The sequence below is a fragment of the Pseudomyrmex gracilis genome, unplaced genomic scaffold, assembly GCF_002006095.1.
Source record: "Pseudomyrmex gracilis isolate BER0280 unplaced genomic scaffold, ASM200609v1 scaffold_99, whole genome shotgun sequence".
Taxonomy (NCBI): domain Eukaryota; kingdom Metazoa; phylum Arthropoda; class Insecta; order Hymenoptera; family Formicidae; genus Pseudomyrmex; species Pseudomyrmex gracilis.
The window spans coordinates 63,119-89,391 of record NW_018020683.1 but is presented as its reverse complement, the minus strand read 5'-3'; the positions used below and the strand labels follow the sequence as shown (position 1 = coordinate 89,391).

Below are 26,273 nucleotides of genomic sequence, written 5' to 3'. Positions count from 1 at the left end.
GTCGCTGGAATAATTTTCTACGCAACAATTATAAAGTATCGGAGAAAAACGTGTTCACTCAATTCATTTATGTCATGAGAAAGATATTAGAAAAGATACAAAAGAAAATTGAATTATAAAATAGAATTATAAAATAACAACGTTTACAAATATATATTTATTGTAAAACGGTTTCAAAGTGACGTGATATTTTTATCTCGGACTAATTGACAATAATTTTTGATTTAGCAATATACATTGTTGAACTAATTTATTCGATTGATTTTTCTTTACAAACATAGGCGACTTTGGTTTCAATGGACTATAAAACATGTGCAATATAAACAAACAGTATTATATATTTACAATTAGCTCTCTCTCTCTCTCTCTCTCTTTTTCTCTTCCTCTCTCAGAGCTCGATACAATACACATTTTGTATACAACTTGGTTTTTGTCACAGTTTTTATAAGCTCAGGATATATCAATTACAAAGTAAAAGCAACAAAAATACTGTTTTTTTATAAGTTATCATTTTTTCGTAGTTTTGTCACTTATGCGCATATGTTTGTTATCATCAAAATAGTCACTTATATATACACATATGTATACATGTCTAACAATTATACATAAATGTTAAAACCGATGATTCAATTATTCAATAATTTTATTAAATAAATAACACACGTAAACGATCTCTCTGTAAAATTTGTACACATGTGAGCTAGAAAAGAAAAGAGACGTATTAAAAATAATTTTTCAACATGTGTATTTAAGAGCATATTGCACGGAGCTCAATGAACATATTTTAAACACACGAATATTATTTATGTATTTAGACGCGCTTTAACATACTTCGAATATATTGAGAGTGATACACGACAAGTAGAGTTTACAAGAGAAATATTTCAAAACAGCTCGATGTAAGAACTCGTTGATACATTCTGTTTAATCACACGCTCCGTAAATGTATCTCTGATACGACGCTCAAAAGGATGTATTCGATTGTGATAAGAAATGTGTCTATTTCTCTGAACTTATAAGTGGAAATCGCAAAAGAAGACAGTGACTTTTTTGACACGGCAGATTGTGTTTTCTATTCACACATCTTGAATCTCTACCTTGTGATAATGCATACGGTCACTGAGTTGTGTATTTGTTACGTCAATCTTCAACTTCGCGCAACGAACTCGCTTGTGATAAGAAACGTCGGTGTGCGCCGCTATTTCACACAAATAAATACGTTTAGTACATGAATGGTGCCCATGCATGATTACTCGTAACGCATTATTGTTATTTTCGCCGAACCGATTAAACACCACACAGAAACCAGTTACTGGGATCTCACAGTACGATTTAATTGACGATGACGGGCAGTTTTTTCATCGCCGATTTCAACGACATATACCTACCCCCTACGAGCGCGGGACGCTTATTATTCAGTTGAGTGCGCGTCATTTTTCACAGATGAAGCGTCTGTCAGACGAACAAATCTCAGCTACTGCCGGGAGTGCCGGGTATCATATGATAACCGGTCGAAGGCGGTGCGGTCGAGTGCGACGGTATCGGCGAGTGCCGATTGCTATTCGGCGGTATCTGCAGGGAGCGATAATCGAGCGCTGGCGCCGCTGGATGCTGACCCTCCCGATGCCTTCGCAGATCGACCTTCCTCTGAAACGCCTTGTCGCAGAGACCGCACTGAAATGGCTTGTAGCCCGTGTGCTTGCGCATATGAGTGATCAGGTTGCTGCTTTGAGAGAACGCCTTGCCGCAAACGACGCACTTGTGGGGTTTCTCACCTGCAACAAATCAAATTCCGGAGTGACGTTTAAACGTTCTTTCTTTCTCCATCGGTCACGCTCACTGTAATGTGTGAGACGCGTTCGAAATCTCTCTCATATATATATAGAACATATCTTGATTTTTTTCCGCAATGATTTCTTTAATTAAAATTCGCAGTGGGAGTGAAGAGATTGTTTTCTGTATGCGAGATGCGCGAATTGTAATTTAAACTTCAAATATTCCGCTTGAATCTCATTTTAACCTCATTATTTCTCTTATAGTTGTGCGTACAGAATATTTTTTTTTTTTTAATTGCTTTTTCAAAATCGAGTCGAGATCGACACGTCTCGAGATATTTTTTTGAGTTATTACACGTACGATAGAAAATACATCTCTTTTACCACGTGCCGACGAATCAAACAATTAACTACTTGCACAACTCGTAAGTAAAGACACGCAGAAGACACAATCGATTCATAATAATTAAATACATATATCGCGTAATGCGTAAATTGCGTTTGCAAATTCGCCGATTATTGCCGATCGGAGACAACGCGGTCTGATATAACGAGACGAACCAACTGAATCAACAAATAAATCGTAGTTCGTGTCGGCATTATTGGCGATATACATTTATATCTGACAGTGCATGACTGAAAAAATATACAAGTCTGTCTTGCGATACGCGTTACCGTGTTATACTCCATGCATCAGATCTGCATAAAGAGTTTTCATATAAAAATTTACCGGTTACACTGTGTGTTGCTATTTAATGCACATCTAATTACGCGCAATTAAAAGAAAAACTCACGACATCAACATCATATGCGATACTTTATCATCAGCTGACGAATACTGTTGATGCAATTGTCCGAGATTTTTGAATGGGACGATTGAAAAAGCATCATCAATTATAAATCACTAATTAATAAAGTAATTAACTTATTGTCACACTGAAATGATATCATAAACGCGTTAAGTTTTCTAAAACCAACAGTTGTAAGTAAAAATATACAGAACATTACGCGCGCAATGTTTTCTGTACAAGATAATGCGCCTTTTGACAATAAAATTATTATACTAACGAGAATCATTCGTGAGAGTCCATACGTTTTATCGTAATTCCCTGACAAATACGGTTTCATCAACAGCAAATGCAAAAAGTGTCATGAGCATCATTTATTAACGTCAGTCGCATAATCTTGCACGTATCTTGCACTTATTCTCGTGATATCGTTACACGAGAGAAAAAAATCAACAACTTCCTCCGTTAATCGTTCGCGCGAATCTTGAAGAACGTTTGTCTCGCATGGCATATCGCGACTATTTCACACAGCCAGATATAGTAATATAATAATAATAAAAAATTAGACGCGACCGCGTACTCTTGTAAACTCTTGTCGCGCAGTCTTCTGGAAGTCCGCCGTCTAAACGCCGTCGATCGAGCGACGATGATAATACAGAGCAAACAGTTTGCATTATGGAGAGACGGGCACTCTCTCTCTCTTTTTTTTTCTCTCTCTCTCTCTCTCTCTCTCGCTCGAAATTCCGAGCAAACAGTTTTACGATTGTAAAGCGACGATAAAAAGTATACAGACGCCTCCAGAGTGGTGTAACACGACGGAAAACGTCGTCGTTAAGATTCTATCGGAAAGAAATTAATTCTGCCTTCCTCCACGTTGTGCGAGAGCACACGGCACTTCGTTTTCTTTCGAATAAGCTTGAATAAAAAGCGATCAGGAGAATAACTCAGAAAGAATTAAAAAAAAAAAAAAAATATATATCACAGCTCATTGTGAAAAGAGAAAAACATTTTATGTTACTTGTGTGTGATAATTAAATTGGGTTCCTTGTATGCGGGAAAATAAAGTTAGTGACAATTTCTCTATCATACATCAGTTGTAAATATAATTATTCTACAATGCTCGAGACATGTGAAATGAGCAAAAATCGATTTTTCTCGCATCTTACGCAGAATAAAAAAACTTTTATTTTTCTTGACGTTTCCTGAGTCATCAGAAACGGTGTGCATCAGGTTTCTTTTCTTCAAATTAAATTTATCGCCGTTTCTCATTTCGATATACAACCGTTGGAATTATCGCGCGCTCATATAGCACAAACGCAATATAAGAGAGCGTAACTGACAGTCGCTTTGTCATTCGGACGCGGACGTTTTATCATTTTCTTCATAACGAAAAATACAATTATCGTAATTGTGCCGATTACGATTCAATTTTCTAAGATTATTTCAACAGAAAGCTTGAACCTCATATTCGAGCGAATTCATCACTAAAGCCAAACGCATTCAAAATGACGTTTATATTATCGATACAACTCGCTATACGTGGATTCGTTAATTTACGTATATGATTTTAATTAAGCAATTCGTTGATTCGGTCGCGCGTCTCACTTCATATTTTATACGTTACACATTCGAACTCATATGTGTGTGAAACTAGTATATAGAAAATTCCTTGAAAACATTACGCGCTTAATTAGAACATTTGCTTCGAGCAAACAAATGCAACCTGCATTGTTATTCCGCACACGTTTTCTGCAGTTTGTACTTGTTCGGCATACGCGCATACATTCTTGTCATAAACATCTCGATATTATTGACAAGAACAAAGGTTTATTTCACGAACGACCAAGGCGAGTATGTATTTCCCGAGTTAAAAAAAAATAAAGAATGAGCTCTCGAAGTATCGCAAGTAGTGCAACTATAAGTTTAGAAACGACAATATATAGTTCTGACATGTGTTATATATATTACAGAATGTAAAAAAGCGTACATGAAAACACGTATCTTTGTGTACACACACACACACACATATGCGGCGTTTTATCAGAAAATTTATTATAAGAGGTTCGCAATCATGATTCGAGACTTTTACAACTCATACGGCCTTGTTGTGCGATGATAAACTCTAAGAAAATTAAAACAAAATTTAACACACGTGGAAGAACGATAAATATGAATAATAACTTAAAATTAACGCGCGCAGGATTTTACGATGTTTAAAACATCGTTAACGCACGCAACGTGAATTGATATTAACTGCAAATTGATATTTAGTTAAATTGTGTTTTGGGGCTGTAATATATTTGAATAGAGGCAGAACGATTAGGTGACATTTTGCCGCGTTTATTTGCCCTTTTCAGAATCAACACGGAATGTGTTTTGTATATCGTTCGGAGGAAGAGCGACTCGGAAAAAAAAGAAGAGAAAAGTGTGACAGCGCGATGTTTGCCTTAGACTTTTTAATTTCTTCGCCATGATATATCGCCGCGTGCGCGCACGTTATCTCTCTCTCTTTCTCTCTCTCTCTCTCTCTCTCTCTCTCTCTCTCTCTCTCTCTTCACACACGTAAACGCATGAAGAACAAGAAAATAGATATGATTTGCGGACTACCGGACAATATTTATCGAGAGTGTCAGCGACCTATACGGACGTGCGTATACACTTCGTCCTATGTCTATCGATCCATCTCGACTCTCATTACCGGCCCCTTACCGGTCGCCTTAAATATTTACCGGCTGAAACGTTTGCTTCGCGACCGATTATAATGATAGGAGCGAGTAGCACACGTTTTTCTGTGTGCGTACTTATCCGTACATGACGCACACAGCGGAGCGAATCGCTCTTAATTATGCAGGTCCGTCTTCTTTAACGAACGTGATGTAATAGCCGCGGTATCGACTGTAATAATGAAAGAGAAGAGGAAACACAGAGAGAGAAAGAGAGAGAGAGAGAGATAGAGGGAGAAGAGAGAGAAAGATTGATATCGGATTTTTTCTAAACTAACATTAAATTAAGAGCCAAACGCTGGATGCAAAACGAATATATATATAAACATATATATTTATATAATTTTAATGTAAATTATACAACTGAATTTTGGATTGAAAATTCAATTCTTTAATTCATAAAATGCTTTAATTTATAGGATGCTGAATGTGCATCACATATATGAGAAATGTCTTCTTTCCTTGTCTATCTAATTTTAAAATATTGCAAAAAAACACTTTGGTCAGGAGTCGAACCTGAAATCTCTTGGTTTCCATGCAATCGCCTTCCCAATTCGGTCACCGAGGCACTCGGTGTTTCTCTCGCAATATTCAAATATCAAGCCATGAGAATAAACACAATAACGCATCTTTCGACTGGCGCAATTTAAACGAAGAAGCTTCTGAAAGGAGCTTTGGCTCTTAATGATCAGTTTAATGATTAGTTTAGATTTTCACAGGAGCCTCTTCGGTTTTTTTTTCTGTTGGAAAAGCCTTGTTAAGAAATATCCGACGCGGCTCGACGCTTTTGCGCAAACTGTGTTTGTTTAAAGCAAAGACCTCAGAGACTCTTGATATTTCATATAGACGTTAAACTATCAAACCGCGCATGCGGCGGAAATCAACTCTCATTCTTTGAAGTTTTTCTTTCATTTCACAGCGAGAATCTTGCGTTCGCGCGAAAATGTGATGTCGCGGCGCGCGACATAATACGCATTGATACAATAGACAAAGTTGGATCAAAACCACACTCTTTGTTTCTGGGATGCACCGCGAAATCATAGTTTGCCGGTAAAATTTGCAAACAACACACACACCGTTTTACTTAATGTGCGCGCATTCGTTTCAATTGCTCTGTCAAAGCTCTCGAAATAACGGTTGTTTCATAGCGTATATGACGAGATACAACGACACAGTACAACCCTGCGTTATCCGCGAGTACCTGCGTATATAGTAGGCGAAAGTTTACCGGAAATACGCGGTCGTCGGCCAATTGTTTCAGGCATTTGTTCCGCTGATTACCGTCCGGCATGCGGAAAAAGTTGTTCTCCGGTTGTTCGTTCGCCGGAAGCGATCAGACTTATTCTCGTCTTTCTTTTCTCCGTCCTCTTCCGGCTAATGGTCTTAGGGTGAAACGGCTGATCCTATTGATCTGTTCGGTGAGATCCAAATCGAAATTGCCGAGTGAAAGTGTGCGTAAGGGACGCGAGTTTTTTTCGACAATAACTGTCATCGCGATTCGATGGTGTATTTGTATTATACAGAAGGCGCATCTCTCTCTCTCAAGAGTTGAATAATTTTGCCGCAACGCAGTTGCATGGAAAAAAAAAAAAAAAAAACATGCACGCGTGTACACGTTTCACAACGTAAATAATAAATGTTACAACATGAGTGTTTTTTTCTCGAGTTATAGAAATGTATAATCTCGAAAGAAGGTCGGGAACATATTGCATTTTTATACGAGTAATGTTTATAGAAACGCGAAATCTTTTTTTTTTTTTCATTTCTTTCGATGCAACAGAAAGGAAGAAATAAATATTCAACGCGACTTGCGTTACGTGAGAAGCGTATTCGCGAGCGGAGTGGTTGAGTACTACAAAGTAATCATGATAAGTGTCAGTCAATTATGCAAGAAACGAAATTACAGCGGTGATATTACCACCCCACGAAAAGATATCGCCCTATGCGAGGGTGACAATGAGAGAAATAACCTGCTGTGTATCCCACATCTAGAAATTATTTACACGATGTGTTTTCATTGAAAATTTTTATTGCAATATCGTTGAATCTCTCTATTTCCTCGATGTGTGTGTATTTTATACACACACACATGTGTAAAAAAATAGAGGAATTTGTTTGATATATATATATATATATATATACTTACATTGACAAAGATTACGTTAAAGTATCGTATATAGCGTAAAATTGCATCTATAGAACATATATCTCGAAAAGTGCTGTGTTGTCACAGAAAACTTGGGGAGGTCAAAACATTTGTAAAGTTTCATCCCTCTTAAATGAAATATACAAAAAGCATTAAGTGAGACTATGTGTGTTTTAAAGCTATAGATAAAGCGTTACAAAAACAGACTTTAAAGAAAAAAGTTTCAACAAGAAATGTTCTTTTTTATATATGAAAAAGAGAGAAATAATAAAACATAAAACTTTGCACATAAACGTTCTCCTCTCTCTCTCTTTCTCTCTCTTTTTGTAAGTACATTCTATCAACGTCTATAAATGCAACAAATTTTTAAATATTATATCACTTTGAGAAAGAAAACTTATATAACGTTGTTACTGATATTACTATACAGCTGTAAAACAATATTACTATATTTGTAAAACAGTAAAAAAATTTATGTATTTGTAAAATAAAAAATTTATATATTTGTTTTCAACACCAAGTCACGTTAAAAAATTACGTTTCTGCCTTAAAGCTTAAACCATACGTTACATGCTTATATAATAACCTTAGTATCACCTGCAATTATATTTCAAGGAGGTCTATTTTAGCGATACAAAAAAAACGTTGTACACGTAAACTTACTTGAAAATTATCATAAATATCGGCGATTCACATATTGCGGGACTTGAAATAGTAAATACATATATTTTCATGTTACATATATTATTTTATCTTCTTATTATACTATATGCAACACAAAAGTGAATAGATATGACCGTTAATTATACATAACTTCCACTTTAATTTTAAGTAATTAACTAATGATAACGCAGCTTTATAAACAAAAATGCATCTAGACAAACGCGAATAAAAACGACTTTAAAATAAACAGAATTCAAATAAGATTTTTTCAGTATTGTTTTTTTTTTCAATTTTATCAGTCTTATTTAATATAATTGTAACTAATGGTTTTAGATAAAATATAATTAAAAAAGAAATAATGTTTTTCTATCTTGTGAACAAATGCCATCTCTGTAGAGATTAATATTTATTTAAGATTGGTTATATGCCAATAAATTTGTATAATAAGTATTTAGGCTCATATATTATCTTGTACCGAGACATCTGCGTTGACTCTTAGAAGACTTATTTGAATTTTTTTTAATTGCGCATATCTGTAATGCATGTATTATATCAAGAGTCGCAAAGTAAATAAATCTTTATAATTATTAAATGTATGTTAATATATATATTTTCATATCTTCTTTTATAGAAATATATAGAATTTATTATTTTTAAAAACAGAGAAAAAGACAGAGAAAGAGGAAGAAAAAACGTATAAGATATTTTGAAATCTTGTAGCAAATCTATGTTAAGTTTAAATTATTATTTTAGTGTTTATAAACACTAACTAGTATTATTTACATAAATCTCGTTTCCATTGTTACTTCCTCAATTATTCGTAAATCTCGAGTATTCCGATCTGGGAGAAGCGAAATTGATAGCAAAAAAGTCGTTGGGAGAAGAATCGATTAAATTCGCATTATGTTCGCATTATGTTTCACCCCTCATAAAGAGAGCACAAAATGTCTAAAGCAAAGTTCTTGGAGCATTTGAGGACGCTATTCTCTCTTTCTCTGTAGTTTCTAACTACGACATGACGACGCCAACGACGACAACGATGACGACGACGACGACGACGACGACGACGACGACGAAAACGACGACAACGATTCTTCCCTTAGCCGCTAATTAGCGTGCAACATGCACACCCCACAACGACTCGTGTCGGGCACGTGTCGCGCCGGAAACTCTCTTAACGTGCGACAAACAGACCATTTCCCATGCGCACATGCGCTCCTTCCGGTCGTTTCCACGAGAAAACGTAGCAGCTGATTAAATCGCTATTAAAAACGTATCCCTATCGCTTGCGATCAACGCTTGCCGATTAAGAAAAATACTTCGAATACAACACACCGCAAAAGCATCAAATATCACAAAAACGGTTAGACTTTGTATTTACACAGTTCGGAATTGTGATAGTATTTTATATACATCACGTGAAAAAACAAAAAAACATTTTTTAAAAATTTATTAATGATACCTTCACTAATTCCTATTTATTATGTCTAAAGTTCTCCGACATACATATTGCAACATTGTTTTATATTTTACACATATGTATAATATAAAACGACTTGCGCTATTTGTTGCATGATGAGCACGTTTTCACCTTCGGGCGATTTTGTATGACGAAAGAAAGAAAAACAGCTGTTTGCTCATGTGCGTGATGAGACGCGATTTTCATATGAAATAGCTCGATGATTTGCCGATATATTTATTGTGCCCAGTGTGCGTGTTCGCATTTAGATCTTGAAAAAAAAAAAAAAAACAAATTTGGAATAAATCACAGTCCACAGAGCCAATCCGATTGCCAATTCGTTTTTTCTGACTTGTACTACAAAGTTTTGTAGTATAAATAGCAAACCAATAACAAAATAGTTTTGTAATAATGGAATAAAACAACGCAATCTGAATAGATACATAGAACACTATAGCAGATGACGACATATTACAAATATTCTTAATTATATGATTTATATTATAATATATATATATATATAATAAAAACTATATTATAAAAAAACGTAAGTATATTCTTTATACGAGTAGAAATAGAGAAATCAGCAAGTTTCAACGAATTTTAAATTCTGTGTTGCATTTTTAGAAACTCTAAAGAATAGATTCCCTCCCGTCTTTATTCCACGCGCGTGATGCGCGTGATGCGCGCGACTTGTGTTCGAACATTTCGCCAATCGTAGCACACCATTGGTTTGAATAATGTACAGAGCAGCCTAGCCAACAGTGGCAACAAGACAGTCGCCATAAATAAATAATTCGAAAACCATTCGAAGATCGAAGACTCGATCTCACGTCTTTTGTTCAGAATAGAATGTAAACAAAGATGTGTCTTTGTAAAAACAATTATAAAAGAACAATAAAAACAGCAACTAAATCTAAAAAGCTTGAAATATCGTTATATAATAATAATAATAATAATAATAATAATAATAATATTAATATGCACATACAACTGTATTGTGTATAAAATTTGTTTCTAATTTCAAATATTTGTTGGGATTAATTTCTATAAAAGGGAAATCTTAATTGTAAGATTTATCACATAAAAGTATGAGCGCCCGATTAATTATTTAATTCAGATATCATGTTCTATTATCGAAATTATTTTTAACTTGTCGTTTTGCGTTTGAGGTGTAAAGACAAGAAGCTCGTTACCAACAAACTGTAGTTATCGATCAGCAGCATTTGGTCAAAGACCGTGAAGAAAGAACTTTGAGGGAGAGAACATGCGACAAGCTGTAATTCCGAGGACAAGAGACTCGGGCTACGAGTATAGTTCCAACGTAAAAATTAGATGTACAAAGTAGAGGCTTGTTACCAACGATTGCAATTATCGACAAAAACTCACGCAACTTACGCCAAAACTTTGTTATACGGTTCCACCCGCTTCGTCCGGTTGTAGCATTATAATCTGTCTTTTAAAACGACGATAGCGCGCAAAGAGATCAAACGAGTACAATGCGGTTTAATTCGGAGACTATACGTATATATATGTATATATGTATATACGCACACGTTGTTCATAATTCTATTTCAGTCTTAGAAACAAAAATTAAATTATCTCTCTATAAAACATAACACGTGTATTTCTTGTCGTAGATAAATGAAAGTATTCATCCCTTGTTTGATATATAGTAACTTTTTTCTGCTATTAGAGACATAATAAGGCCAGTAACAATAACTAATAAGTAATAATCCCCTGAGAATTTTAATTGAATTATATTTTTAACTGTTTTCTACGTGTATAAAACATTTTCAAAGTAACAAACTTTCACAATTTATCGCATCTTGATTTCGGACCTATTATTTCATACGTAGGATAACCGAATTTATAATTAGCACCCTTTCAATGATTAGTATTTATTGACTTTTCTAGTTGTTAATATTTCTGTCTATAAATACTTTTTACTTGATTATAGATCAATTTGGGTGTTTTATGACAACATTAATTTTGAAAAATAGAATAATAATCGATGAAAAGGCCGATACGAGGCAAAAAATTCACAACATTACTAATTAATTTTGAATTCTTTAGTTGGCACTTTTGAAAAGAGAAACAATTGACAGATCTTTGCCAATTATTGGATCTTACACGCGTATTGCGCGATTTTGTCAGCACATCAAAAATAAACAAAGAACAGAATTGAATTGCGGAAAACTCACCGGTGTGGATGTAGGTGTGTTTCTTCATGTCCGACTTTTGATGAAACCTCTTGCCGCAATATTGACAGGGATAAGGCCTCGTGTCGGAGTGGATGAGTAGGTGAGTGCTGAGTGTGCTTGACCGTTTGAAGGCTTTTCCGCACTGCTTGCACTATTTTAACAAACAGATCACATTTTAATATCGTGTGTGATTAACAATTATATACATATATGTAATATAATTACATAATCTCTATTTATATATAGTTACAAATTTTTCTTTTCAAATCTTTTACATGTGTGTATGTGTGTATAATACTATATTGTATAAAATTTGTTTATACATAAAAAGATATTAGAGCCGTTTAATTAATACTTTATTCAGATATGTTGTTTTACTATTAAGATTGTTTTTAACTTATCGTTTTTAACTTTGCAAGCAAATAAGCGTATTAGTGTAAATACACAACAAATGTTCTGCGCCCACTAATTACACATGACGTTATTCCCGATCAAAAATCAAACCGAAAAGGAAATCAGGTCTCGTGTTTTATTAACGGAAAATTATCAATTCAAGTCCCAATCGCACAGTCAACTAGTACCGTGTTGTAAACGTATGTACGTTTTGAAACGCGCGTACAGTGTGCAAAGAGCTCGTGTTATGCTATGCTCCAAGTGTTTGTGGCGCGACTTCCACTGTTATAAGTCTTTTTTTTTTTTTTTTAATCGTAGACGCGAAGGGAATGAAAGCGAGCGATAAGGGAGACGCTCACTTCTGAGCGCCGGGACGCCAGGCACACCTGTGTTCACGAAGCGTCGTATATATTTCTCTCGCTCTTTCTCTCTCTCTTTCTTTCTTCTTTCACTATTCTGGTTCATTGTCACACGGGCGCCAGTCGTCACAATGTCCCGGCGCGGCGGCGCGGTTCGATGCGTGTTCAGGTTGACAATATATATGGCGTATGAATATGCCGGAATATTATTACGCGCGCGTACACACGAGTGCAAGAGTACGCATGATTCACGTTGCGTCGCGATCAATATTGGGAAGAGCGACCTATCTTCACGCGACACATTTGACTTGTTTGACTTGACGGTGTCGCGCCGTCAGTCGGCGTATGCCGTGGTTTTTATAATTTCCATTGTTCGAAAGTGAACGGAAAATCACCAAAGGCAAATTGTCACGTGTATATTTTTTTACTTCCTTAAGACAACAAAACTCGTATCCGTTTCACCGCTGCGAATTTGTATGTGTATACGTCAGATTGAGATGCGGAACGAAGCACATTATTTCGAGCCCCCGAGTTGTAATTAAAGCAATATGGTACCCCATCGCGGTACATCTCGAGTCACACCGGTAACGCAAGAACAAAAACTCAATTGTTGCTTTTAATTGTTCCGCCGTCCATCTGGCGAAAGACCTTAGAACGGTTTAACGGTGGGACCGTCCCGTTTACGGATTTCGAAGAAAGGGAAAACGAAACGCGGAGCCAAAGGTTTTCGTTAATAAGCGGGGTGTGTTTCTGTCCGTTGCGAGAGATTGCGACGGAAACGTTGAAGGAGAAGGAAAGAGGCTCGGAAGACGACGACGCGGTCTCTTGCCATTGTCACCGCACGAAAGCGTCTGCTTCCGGTATACGGCTCGGAAACAAAGCCGCCGAGAGAGTCCGGTCGCAGCCTTCTCGGCCACCTTCCACTTTTCATGTTACTCCTCGCGATATATTCGCGAAATCGCGTAATTGTCGTTAATCTTTCGCTCTTTGTCCAGCCCTTTTTCTCTCCTCCTCCGAGTTCCGTCGTCGGAACATCTGTCGCTCGTCTACGAAGACGTGAATTAAATAAAGGAGACTGCGGCTTTCTCACGGATGAGTTATACAACGCGGGAAAAACCATCGCGAGATATATAAATAAAATTATACAAAAACCACATACATCTCACACGATATTTCCACAAAAAAAAAATCTCTGCATTTAAGAACACGTGGTCCGAACCTAAAATACAGTAATTAAAACACTCGCGAAAAAGAATTGTTTGATGGAAAAGTCGTCAAAAATGTCGATAATGTTGAAAAATTCAAGCATGTAAATACGAAGAATTTTTAACGCTGTCACTTCCACGCAAGAATCTCTCGTATCTCTTTACATATGTATATATTTATGCCAATAGTTGTGTACATATACACGTTTGTGTGCGCGGCCCACATATCCTAATATGTCGGATTACGGTTACGTGTCACGGACGGTAAAACCACGGTAAGGCGAGTTTCTCTGCTTCCCATTCAATCACACGTAATTGCGGCGAGGGCCTTTTGTCGAGATCCCGATATTCGTCAAAACGTTTGACCTGTTTCCTCGCCCCGACGCACTTAAGGGTACTTACGCGCCCCGAAGAAATTTCGTATCGCGTGACTCGCCGTATCGCTCTGTGCGATTTTTTTTTCTTTTCTTCTCAAACGAAGATCGACCGGTTTTCACTCGATACGTGACGTACGGTAAAGTCGCGATCGCTTCTGTGCACATCGAAGAAAAGAAAACTGTGACGACGGATGTGCGGTGCGCCGTGATAAAATAACTCAAACTGACACTCTGAGATATTTGTTCACGTCCGGGTTTACGTTCGTTATGGTAATTAATTTTAACAGATGCGTGATGCTTAATGATAATGTCTTATTTGAACACGAGTGCAGACATTTCTTTTCCGACAGCTGTGTGGACAGTGCGGGATTATTAGAGAATCTCTTTTCATAATTAGGCACCTATTGAACTATTTCTATTGGATAAAAATTTTATAACTTCGTTCTTCATTTCGAGACAAAAGAAAAAAATCACTTGTTCATTTTGACACGCTGTTGTGTAACACGTGATACGACACCGGGAAAACGAGGAAATTTACATCGGTTATATTAAATTGAAACTGTGCGGAATCCGTTGTTGCAACAAACGTAAAAGTGCACGCTTGTATGTACTTGGAAATTGACAAACTCTGTTCGAGTTTGTTGCGGATAAGTCGGGGGTTTTTTTTTTTTATTTGTGACAAATATGCATAGCTCGTATAGAAATATCGATTTTCAAGAAAATCAACGTGACCTGACCATCAGATTGGCGAGAAACACTTCCGCTGTGTGTCGTAAAAAAAACGTTCCACATATCGATCATCGGCGACCTTTTTCGAAAGCTGTCGCGTTCTGAGAAGCTCAACTCGTAAACTATTAATCCGTCCCGGAATAATGTTCCTGTCTTCACTTATAGAAGAATCCACTAGCGGACAGTTTCTCCACAGAGAATCGCTCGAAAATATGATTGATAGAAGAAATATTTAATTTTATCCGGTGATTGCGAGTTAAATTTCCGCTCGATCAGTTGTTGCTTTACAAGTGCAATTTTTATATAAACATTTACAAGTAACAAACCGCTCGCGAAAACCGAAATTTCTTTACGAGCTTGGAATATGACTGTCTCACCCTAATAAAAGGGTGAGAGTTGAGTGTTTGTCGACCTCGTAAAATAGGCATTGTACGTGCGTACGAGATCGCTCGTGCACGTTTCAACCCCGCGATTAACTTGTCGATGTGTGTCGAACATCGTAGAAGCGGCGCGAATTGAGATTTCTAGGATCGATTATCACAGGTCTTCTTTGAAAATTCCATTATTTCAGTTTTTTTTTTCGCAGCGATTTGCAATGAAGTCTTCGAAAAGAATCGCATTGCAAAAATCTCTCTTTACGACGTGATGTAGCGATTTATATTGGCCTTACTGGCCATTTTTTTAATTGAGTCATTGAAAATCTGTTACAGTTTTTGCATTTCGTACGGTCGATCGACCAAAATTACACGAGGTGAAATTGTCCAAGATTCACTGTGCCCGATAAAGCGGGATGTACGTATAAAACGTGAATAAAAAAAAAATACGATATATTAACACTCACTTGAAAAGTCCTCTCCGTCGAGGAAGGCGGCGTAAGTGGCGAGTGATGAATTTGCCGCGTAATTATAGGGGTCGAAGACGGACTCCTGGAGGACGGTGCTCTCGTTTCCCTGGCCTCCCTCTCGCACACCGAACCCGGTGACCAGATTTCACTTTTCCTGTTACCGATACTCGACGAGACGTCGCTCGGTTTTGTACTGAGATTCAACGGAACTTCTTCCTCTGAAACAAAAAGAGATCCATCCACATCTATTCATTTCAAGCATTCGCTTGTTTCTCTTTTTTTTTTTTTTTCAAACAAGTGTTTCTATCTGAACCGCAAATCTATCGTCACGTTAATTTAACTTATATATGAAAGAAACTCGCACACAAAATATATTAGACTTTTTATATTGATAAATATTCTCTCATGAGATTTAACTACAACTTTTTATCATAATGCAAAAAATATATTCTTGATATTATTATGTGCCATAAAAAAGAAGTACAAGAACAATATTATGATATCGAAATAATTTATTATTAATTTCTTATTGCAACGTCACACACACTAAAAAGCTAAGAAGTGAGTGAAGATGTGTGTCTGTATTTATAGTTTCGCGACGCACATTTTATACATCTTATGTATACATATGTATACATATGCAGAGATATATAAGAGATAGAAATTAATTGTTCGCGTAATTAGTATCCATGCAACGCGAATAAACGACGCGATGGCGATAATTGATGCCTCTGTGACAACGTTAGGCGATCGATAGCACCCACTTACCGATAATTGCTTGTTAGTTGGTCTATTTTCAAAAAGGCACTTTTTAAACGCTCTATACGGAGTCTATTAAAACCTTGATAAGGCGCTTCATCAATTTTATCCTCTCAAGTTTATATTTATCGTGGTTATAAAGCAAATTTGTTTGAATAGTTTTTTAAATGCCTTATAGTTTTTGTAGTATTTATTAAATTGTAATATACACGCGCGTATAATCTCAGTCTAGTTATTATTATGCTTCTAAAAAATTGGATTTGTATATTTCAATTTTAATATCATGTAACTGTCTTTTTTATATTAGATTTTAGAGAGAAATGCCGATTGATATATTTAAATATAAAAACGCTAGAGAGTCTCTCTCTTTTTCTTTCTGTATATTAATGTGTGCTTAGAAATCTGTTACACATACGTGCTACGTATAAGTTTTATAAGCAATTAACAGAAAGCTCTTCCTACCGAATTTGGCTTTTTCCGGTGTACATCTTCGCGGTGATGCGGGACGGGTCGGACTGAGAGGTTCCGAATGAATAGGTGAACAATTTGTTACCGGCGTAGTTTGATGAGACGGAATTCTCGTGGGCGGAAGGAAGGAATGTGGCAACAACAGACCCACGTGACGAGCCCACCAGGCACCCCCGGATGCCCCGTAACTACTGTACATGAGACCACAACGCATGTCTGCAATCACAAAATGTCCGTGTTACGTAAATTCGAATTTAGAGTATACTGATTCCCGCTTTTCGTAAACCACCGCTTTTTGCAAGTTCATCTCGTGACTTACCTCTCGCGGTGGCGCTAGCGCTAAGTGGTAGACTTTGCAATCGTTGATCAGGGTTGTAATTTGAGACGAGAGTGAAAGCGCTAAAACGATCGGAAACGGGTTGACAAAGACCAGAAGACGCGCTGTTAGAAGTGATGGTACTCGAACTGCTGCCTGGCACACCTGGGCTCCAAGGCGAAGATGACAGTGTGATTACGCTCGGGCTGCCGGGTGGCGACAGGGTGGCCGGGGGTGATAACGCGCCCGCCGGAACTCCCACGGGATTGCAATGAAGTTCCGGTTTCATATGCCAGGTTCGCGGCACTGCTTCTGTTACAACAACGAAATACCAAAAACTATATAAAAAGAGATATGTTTTATATACGAAAACATAAATAGCATATGAAATAGTGTTTGTAAAATATATATCATTGAAGCAAATTCAAAATAGTCAATTATTATAAAGAATAAGATTTTCTTTTGTGTATTATAATTTATAGTTTGGAATTAGATATATTAACAGTATACAAATTAATTAAAGATGATGAGAAACCATCTCATGTCACAGATAATTACTTATTATTTAATTAATAAATAAATACAAAATAATTTTGTAGACTCGTGAGAAAAATAGTAAATACTTGTATATAAGTCAAGTACGGTGTGCAAATACAAGTGTTTAGATAATATTTTAACTAAAACCTGCATAGATAAGAACGCAAAACAATTTCGAAAAAACAGTAAACGATGGACTTTAAAAAGCAATGTTATTTAATCTGCTTTAAAATTTAATTTTTTATCCAATCTAATTTATTGTAATTTGCATATATAAATTGCGATAAAATAATACGTGTATACATATATGTATATAAAAGACAAAGTAAAATTTTACACACGTTTCAGAGACTAACAAAACGTGAATTTAATTACTTTTGTGTTCTTTTGGTTTAATTTCGAAAGTCTACGCGCAAAATAGAAAAAAATAAACAGTTAAATATGTCTCACTCAAACGTAAAAGATGCATTTTGTAAACGCGTTTATTATGTACACGAAACATATCCGTTAACAGAGAAAATGAATAATACATGAAGCCTTGGAGCAAATTCTTTCGTGATGCATAAAATCTGATGAGACTCCGTTCGACGCGACCGAAATTGTTTCGTTGATCGCGCGTGTTGCATGAATGAAGAATGATTACAGTTCCAAATTCTGGAAGGTATGTCTCTCATGTTCACAAATTTCGATCAAAGAAGAATTTGAGAAACGCCCTGTCTCTTTTGAAGATTTTTTGTTTTGCATTTTTCTGCCTATCCATTTATATATTTCGTCTATGACAATATATACATGTGCATTGTTATAAAGTAATAAATTTCAGTTTTTTTACGTAGATCGCAATAAAAAAACTCAATTCTTTTTTGAATAAACTGTAACGCTATGAAAAGCGCGAAAAATGCACGTGAAGCTTGTCAACGTTTTTAAACTTTTAAAGTTCAAATTATGCACTCACAGTGTGTATTCCGTAATAATCTTATTCTCGTTTACTCAACATAATGGGAATACTGACGATTATAAACTCAATATTCATAACAGTCATCCAGCTATGAGGTTATTTAAACTGTCGTTGGTTTTTATTTTATCACACGGCAATCTCGCGCAACGCGAGGAATGTACGGTAGAATGTTTATGTTCGCGTTGCATTTAACGAGAGAGCATGTCGACATTTAATGCGTGTCGCCGATGGTCGGTCGCTGCGTTTCACGTATATCAGATTCGCCGTAAAACAGAAAAATAAGGGAGGTAAAATGAGAAAGAAATCACAAACGGGCCAGTCGTCGGTTATCGGTCTGGTGAAATGAATTATAAATCGCGCGTGCGCGCGCGACACACACTACGGGCAGACAGACAGATCGAGAGATCCTAATCGAGCAAGGTTGGACAGACGTGATTGTCGGACAGGGCTTTGCTCGCGACGACGAACCGCAATAAAACACCGCGTATCGCGAGCTGAAAAATTTCAAAAAGCAACGCTCTGATCGGAGTTCCGATCGGACACACATGCGCTTTAAAATTCACACGTGAAATTATAGAGTAAAATTATAGAATAAATTTGTATATCGAGAGAAACTTTGAAAAGTAAACACGACAACAAGCAGTCCGATAGATTAATTGGTTTTTATCCATCTATTGTAAAGCCACAAACAAATGAACAAACGAAAATACGAATAGCCGTTTTGCGTAAAAACGACGATGAGTTGGAAAAGCGTTGATAATTCGCGAAGTAAATCACTGGCTCGAAGGTTCCGTCGCGTTGATAAGGATCACGTTCAGGCATAAACTACGACTAATAACCGCTACTCGTTGTTTGAATAAATCTGTAATGCGCGTTCGTACGAGCCACATTCCTACATAATTCATGCGCCAGCAGCGAGAATTTCTTACTCGTTTCCATAGATAACGGCGTGCGGTGCAATTTGCTACCAATATCGCCGGAGGATTCTCATTGCGAATATGAATTATTGTTTTATTTCTGTTTGGACGGGCGAATTTAAAAGAGGAAATTCACCGATACACACATATTTATAAAAAGATATTATAATTCTCATATAAAAAAATGATGTAAATGATGATTTAATATAAACAAAGAAGAAAACAAATAGATCGAACGAGTTAATTTTCCAGTCTGGTGAAATAATATTGTTTAGTCAGAAAAAGCAAATACTACTGATGCAAAGATGTTTGATGAGATTAAGGAAAGAAACAATTTGTAGATTAGTTAACACAAGAACGCAGAATACATCAAACTAGAGCAAAACAAACACAAAAATATTAAAAATGGCTCGAGATAATACGAGATATAATGCATAGAAAAGTTCCTGAGAGAAAAGATCTCGTTTATTAAAATAAAAAAATAAAAACAAAAGAGGAAAAAGTAATTAAAAAATCTTGAATAGAGAACTTGTGTCAAAAAAATATTTTATGTGAAAATATCACAGAGTTTTTAATTAGATATTCTGATGAAGAGTATAAAATCAATTTGATGATATATCGCGCCACTTTGTTATTTATTGTTCATATGCATCATGTTATAAAGGGAAACACTATGTCCCGCCTTTGTTGCACATGCGAGAATAAATTATAAATGTGTTGCGAACCGATTTTCTGCTGTGCTTCTTTTATGTATACGATACATGTATCAGCAAACGGTACTTCTGATAAAATGTAAAACTAATGTCAAACAGATACTTAAAAAAAAATAACCGTTACAAAACAATTTTGATCAACAACAACAAAATATATGGTGCAAAATTATGGCGACTATTTTTTTAGTGCATGGTTTATTATTGCAATAAGTTATTATCGATTGATTTCATAATGATCTCGGAATTTCGATTATTTAAGATTATAATACATAAAATAAACAAACAAAAAGACAAAGTTAATATCCTGAAATGTGTGTGTTCAACCACAAATATCTTCAAGTGCTAATATTCAATCATCGCTGAATTTACACGTGTCTTTATGTACATATATTTTTAATAGTGAATTAACAGTGTTTTTACAACAACCTTCAATATGAAAGAAATTTAAAAGAAATGACGAAACAAACTGCACAGACATGTGCGGTGCAATAACAGAAATCTTCGATTAATGACAAAGATTGATTGATTCAATGCTCGTACACTTGTGAAAATATCTTTAACAGATTCGATATATTAACTACGTCATACATTTCTTAATTTTATACTTGAGAGTTGACACTTTTTTTTGCATCCAAGCAAATAATTAAAAATTCCGAGTCAATGAATCGCGGCATTTTATTATCGCTGAATTTGATGATAAGGCAAAGAAATTCTTTTAATTATCGATTAATCACACACGCACGCGCGCACACACATATACACATTTCTAACTCACACAATTTGTCTTGTTATATAAACACGGAGAAGATTTTGTCAAATGGAAAAATTCGTGGTATTTCTCCTATGTTCTATAAGCGATAACAAAAAAATCGTTTTTATGATATTTTTAATGAAATTATTTGATTTTATCTTGGGAAATTCTCTTTTAATTTGTATATCTATTTGTATATGCAATATATTATTATTATGTACAGCTTGTCGTTGAATAAAATCCAAGTGATAACGAACAATGAGACGACATACGCTAATCAACGAATCGATTAATTGATGACAAACGAGGCCTCTCTCTCAGCCAAACCTGTTTGCTTGTTAATTACGAAAGTGACTGTCATCATAACAACTCATATAAAATCTCATAAAACAATCATGAATATTTACGCGAAGCCTTGATTAAGAGCTGTGTGAACAAGTGTCAGATGTTCTTCTTTTCAGTCTCTTTAAGACGGATTTATCGGCTAATACAAGTTGTAAGCTGTTGCTGCATCTTCGAATGAAGAGAAAACAAGTAAGAGAGTTTTAATTTAATTTAAAGATTGACAAATTCACGGATTTTTTTAAATACATAATTTTTGTTGTCTTTGTAATACATGCAGCATTAAACATTTTTTTTTTTTTATAATTTATTAATTTATTACTTTATTTTATTTATGTATAAAAATAGCTTTTAACCAATTTATTAAACATTTAGATCAAAAAGGAGATTTGTGTGATTTGTTATGCGTAGTATATAGTTCTATTTGTTTTTTAAATAAAATATATGTAAAAAATATGTTATGATTTGAACAAGCACATAACAATTATGTATTAATTATTATATAACAATTATATATATGTATATATATATATATATATATATATATATATATATATATTCAATGCAACTTACAAAATCTTATCTTTTGTTTTTCCTTTTATTTTGCCATCACATATTACTGTAAAATATTTGTTGCGTTTCTTGCAGAAGCAAAGTAATTATGATAATGTTTTGTATATTTGTTTATGAAATAGTTGCATCTATATGTTAATCGCCGTATTTTATGCAACAGGACAAAGTTCGCTGATGTATTTGAAAAATTTACACGTGTGTTTTTACCATCAATTTCCATTTAATTATATGCTTAAAATACAAATTATCGTAATATGCAACTACTACCGTGCAATAGTCTTTTCGTTTTGTACGAGTAATGCGTACATGTAGCGCAAAAATCTTTTATTTAGTTACACAAATACATGTTGTTTAAACTTTACTTGAAAATCATTAGTATCAAAACTAAAAAAATGACGTTGTGGAAATTTACAAAACGTTAAAACTTTGTGCTGCCGTGTATAATCAAATGATGAAACTCAAATTCTTGTCACTTCGATTTATCTCTTCTCTGATTTATTTTTCAATTATAATAATAAAAAAGCATCACTGATTAATAGAGCACGTATTGTATTATCGCGATATACAAAATTTAAATATTGATGGAGCAACGTTTAAATATTATTAGAGTCGGTCGTGATTTATACAACTGTGACTCTAAGAAATTCTCTATTTTCAATGTACTTTTGTTTTTAATTTAAAAGTATTATTCATTTGAATTAAGCTTTTGGCAGGTTTTTCCACGTGTCGCGAATATCACGTGTTGTATCGCGTTGTTCGACAGATTTCGTTACCTACACATCTCAGATAACACACTGAGAGAAAAATGCTTGGTATTTACGACTATAATTGCATAGTAAAATAATTATAGTTGGAATTCTTATTTTTATCGTTAGTATTGCTATAATATTAGTAAAACTAAACTTATATACATGGTTTTGACAAGTATGTAAAAATTTTGCTATAAATTATAATAATTTTAAATAGTAACATAGTCAAATGTCAAATAACAGATGGTAAATAAAATACACATTTTTAAGTAATAATTACAATCACAATTATAGTAAATGTGACTATACTGTTGACATCAGCTTTACTATTTACTGGTAATAATAACTAAAAAATAAGTAAGGAAAGTAACTTAAGAAATACATTTTTATGACTACATTAATAGTCTGGTTAACTATATTTTTAACTAGGAATGTACTAAAGATATCGTATAAACTATAAAAAAAGTGGCCAGAAAAGTAATTATTTACATACAATGCATAGAATCATAGCAATAGTATATTTTTAGTAACCACATTTATAAATAGCAATTTACTATTTTCCTAAAAACAATAAAAATCATTAAAACTAAAACTATCAGTTTTATCACTAAAACTATTGGAACCATATGCATTATAGATCAAATTATATATAAAAAGTTTAATCTTACTATTATATAAGTACGACTTCTTATTATGGCATATAGTGTTTTTATCTTTCAATTATGGTCCTTATTATCACATTTACAGTACAACTTACTATACATAAATCACAAGTTATAGTGTATGAAACCATGCATATGAATGCATGTTAAAGCTATGGCAACAATAATATATTATTGAATCAACTATAAGTCGCATTGTTAAAATAACTATAAAAAATAGTTGGCACCTTAAATCACTATAAATTATAGTAAAATTGTGGTAGCTGCAACTATTTTTTGCTCTCAGTGCATATTCTGAGGGAATATACGGTGTATATAAATTTCATACTCACCGCACATCACGTTCGAGATGTCGTGTGACGAAAAAAAGTGCGTTAAAATTTTACGTCGTTCATGAAGCCGCACACTGGCCAGTTACGCTGGCGCACTTTACGCTGACAGATTGTTTACAGTGCGAATCACACAAATCTCTGCAGGAAACGTCAAACTCTCGGCACACGTTTGTTCTCTTGCACTGTCGTGAAAACGCGCGCACGAGTTTGTTTCTGTGTGAAACGAACGGCAAGCTTGAAAGTGTTCTCGAGGACGAAACTGGTCTCGCGATCGGACAATCGAATCTTCTTTCAGAAGTTTACGTCGTTTCACCAAGAGATCGATGAAGAGAATCGATTGAAATTCGATTTCTCGAATCCGATCTCTTTATTTTCTTTTCCGAAATTTGTTCCAAATCCGAACCTCCGAAGAATTTACAAATGCGAGATGTTCGCGGAATCGCGACGATCGAAAACTCGTTTCTTTATCTTTGATGACGAAGAGGCCGGGATACGTACGAAGAGCTGGTCCGTGATAGCCTGATTGACCAGGATATAGAGTACTCCGATTTACAGGCAGCTGTTTGAACGTCAGCTCGTGTTAAAGAGGCTCGGAGTGTCCTGTCTAAGAGCAGGACCCCGACTGACCCCGTGGTGTGGCCGAGGAGGGCACGCACGTCTCTCGCGTGTGTTGCTTGGCCCTGCGAGCTTCCCCTTACCTGGTCTCCGCTTCTCCTCGTCGGGTTTCACTCTTCTCTCACCTGCACACTAGCCTCGTGTGCTACCTGGAAGCCACGCCTACCGGCGCTGGCGCGCGCCGACTATATGCCGCATCGCGGACATCCGTGGTGGGAGAGCGAGAAGTCTTCCCTCGCACGTGAAAATCGTCGTATATGATGTAGCCCGTACGTTATTCAAACACGTAAGCGTCTATCTAAGCACTTGTATGCTCGTATGATATAGAGAAACAATGCAAAACCCCTCCGCTCCGCTTCGAGACAGAGATGTTTTCTGGGTTTGGTTTCGTGGAATAGGAAGAGACATTGACTACAGATACTTATTTCGTATTGTATCATTGTCGAAAGACCGAAGTTTCGAATTAATTGTGTCGCGGAGAGAAAGAGAGAGAGATTAATGCGGTGAAGATGCGTGTATGTGTTGCGCGCGAACGTGGTAGGATGACGCGACTGTTATTTCATACGACACGTGCCGTAGATCGTTGGATAGATAATTAGCGACATCCTGCACACAGCAGGAATGATTGAATATCGCGGTGCTGACTGTGTTGTTCAATTCAAATTGCACTTGCTTGTTTTGCAATTAAAATTCTCAATCGCGTGTGCGGCTTGCGGCAGTAAGACGTTACAAATTCAGGCTCGACTTGTACAGTTGAGACTTTTGTATCTTAAATATATTCGCCGCAATTGCGATAATCTTTCTACTTAACTGTAATTAATTTTTTACAACGTATGAATACGTTGTCACGTGTAACAATGTGGAATTTGTCTAATGCAATCAAATCTAATTGATGTACATAATATACGACACGAATCAAATCCAAAACAGTTCAACTAGATGATTAAAAAATTCAGCTGTTTGATAGTTATAATTTATTCAAGTTATCCAAAATTGAGTATTTCTGCTGAATCTCAACATTTTCAGAGTGCGCTATCTTTTAACTGTGTGTTTTTTCGCATTGATTTACTCACATTCCAATTCTTTAAATATCGGAACGTGATTTTGTTAAAATCTCCGTGTCGCGAGTGAGCGACTTGCGATCAAATTTATTTACGCGCGTATCTATCGCACCTTGTCTCGTGAAAAAGTAGACACACAGTAGTCATTTCATATTAATCTACATAGAATTCATATGATCTACATAGCATTGCATGACGTCCATCTTAACTGGACGCCCGACTGCAGATGCGACTTCACCACGCCAATAGGCATCCTTCGGCGTGGCGGTGCGCGCGCACGAGATATCCACTGTTAGATGTGATTCGGCAGTCTACCTCATAAGAGTAGGAGAGTAACCAAGTGCGTCGGCGCTGTAGAAGAGATCGCTCTTTATTGGTTACTCTTCTAGGAGAGAGGCGAACATCGTGGCGTAGCTCGAATCTGTTGCATCCTAGATGAGAGTACGAGGAGAGGGAGAAAACTTGTGCTCTCCTGCGCGATATAGCCTTGGAATGAAATATATTGCAAAGCTGCCGTCACGTCTTGTAATAACTATGTGTCGACTCGAATCCATTAGATCTAGGTCAAGACTAACAATAAGTCTCGCGTATCGGTCACCAATTAACGATTTTAACGTCTCATCTTCACGCGGTGTCTGTCATCCCATGTAACGATTAAATAATATTACAAGATATGTAAAATTATTTGTTCTATTGTTACTGGAACGTGATCGAGCAGACGAAACAATCCGATTAAACAATCGTACAAGTCATTTCTGATACTTGGAAAGATAGATATTGAATATTTTTCAGTTTAAGCTGTGTATTATATATGGAATATAAGCTTTAAATACAGCAACAATAATATCGCGATACTTA

At 35.7% G+C, this 26,273-nt stretch overlaps 1 protein-coding gene across 2 annotated transcripts; it reads right to left on the bottom strand.

Moving 5' to 3' along the window:
* Positions 1-153: 153 nt before the first annotated feature.
* Positions 154-24,366, bottom strand: LOC109855829 (zinc finger and SCAN domain-containing protein 30-like). Of its 2 annotated transcripts, XM_020430464.1 has the most exons (6): positions 23,740-24,366; positions 17,212-17,520; positions 16,887-17,108; positions 15,663-15,883; positions 11,759-11,909; positions 154-1,775 (listed from the first exon to the last, which is right to left on the bottom strand). In XM_020430464.1, exons 1-6 carry the CDS (start codon positions 23,744-23,746, stop codon positions 1,471-1,473), a joined length of 1,215 nt encoding a protein of 404 aa, XP_020286053.1. In that variant the 5' UTR covers positions 23,747-24,366; the 3' UTR covers positions 154-1,470. The 2 variants fall into 2 exon arrangements, with proteins under 2 accessions (XP_020286053.1, XP_020286054.1); XM_020430465.1 differs by lacking the exon at positions 16,887-17,108.
* Between the last annotated feature and the right edge of the window lie 1,907 nt (positions 24,367-26,273).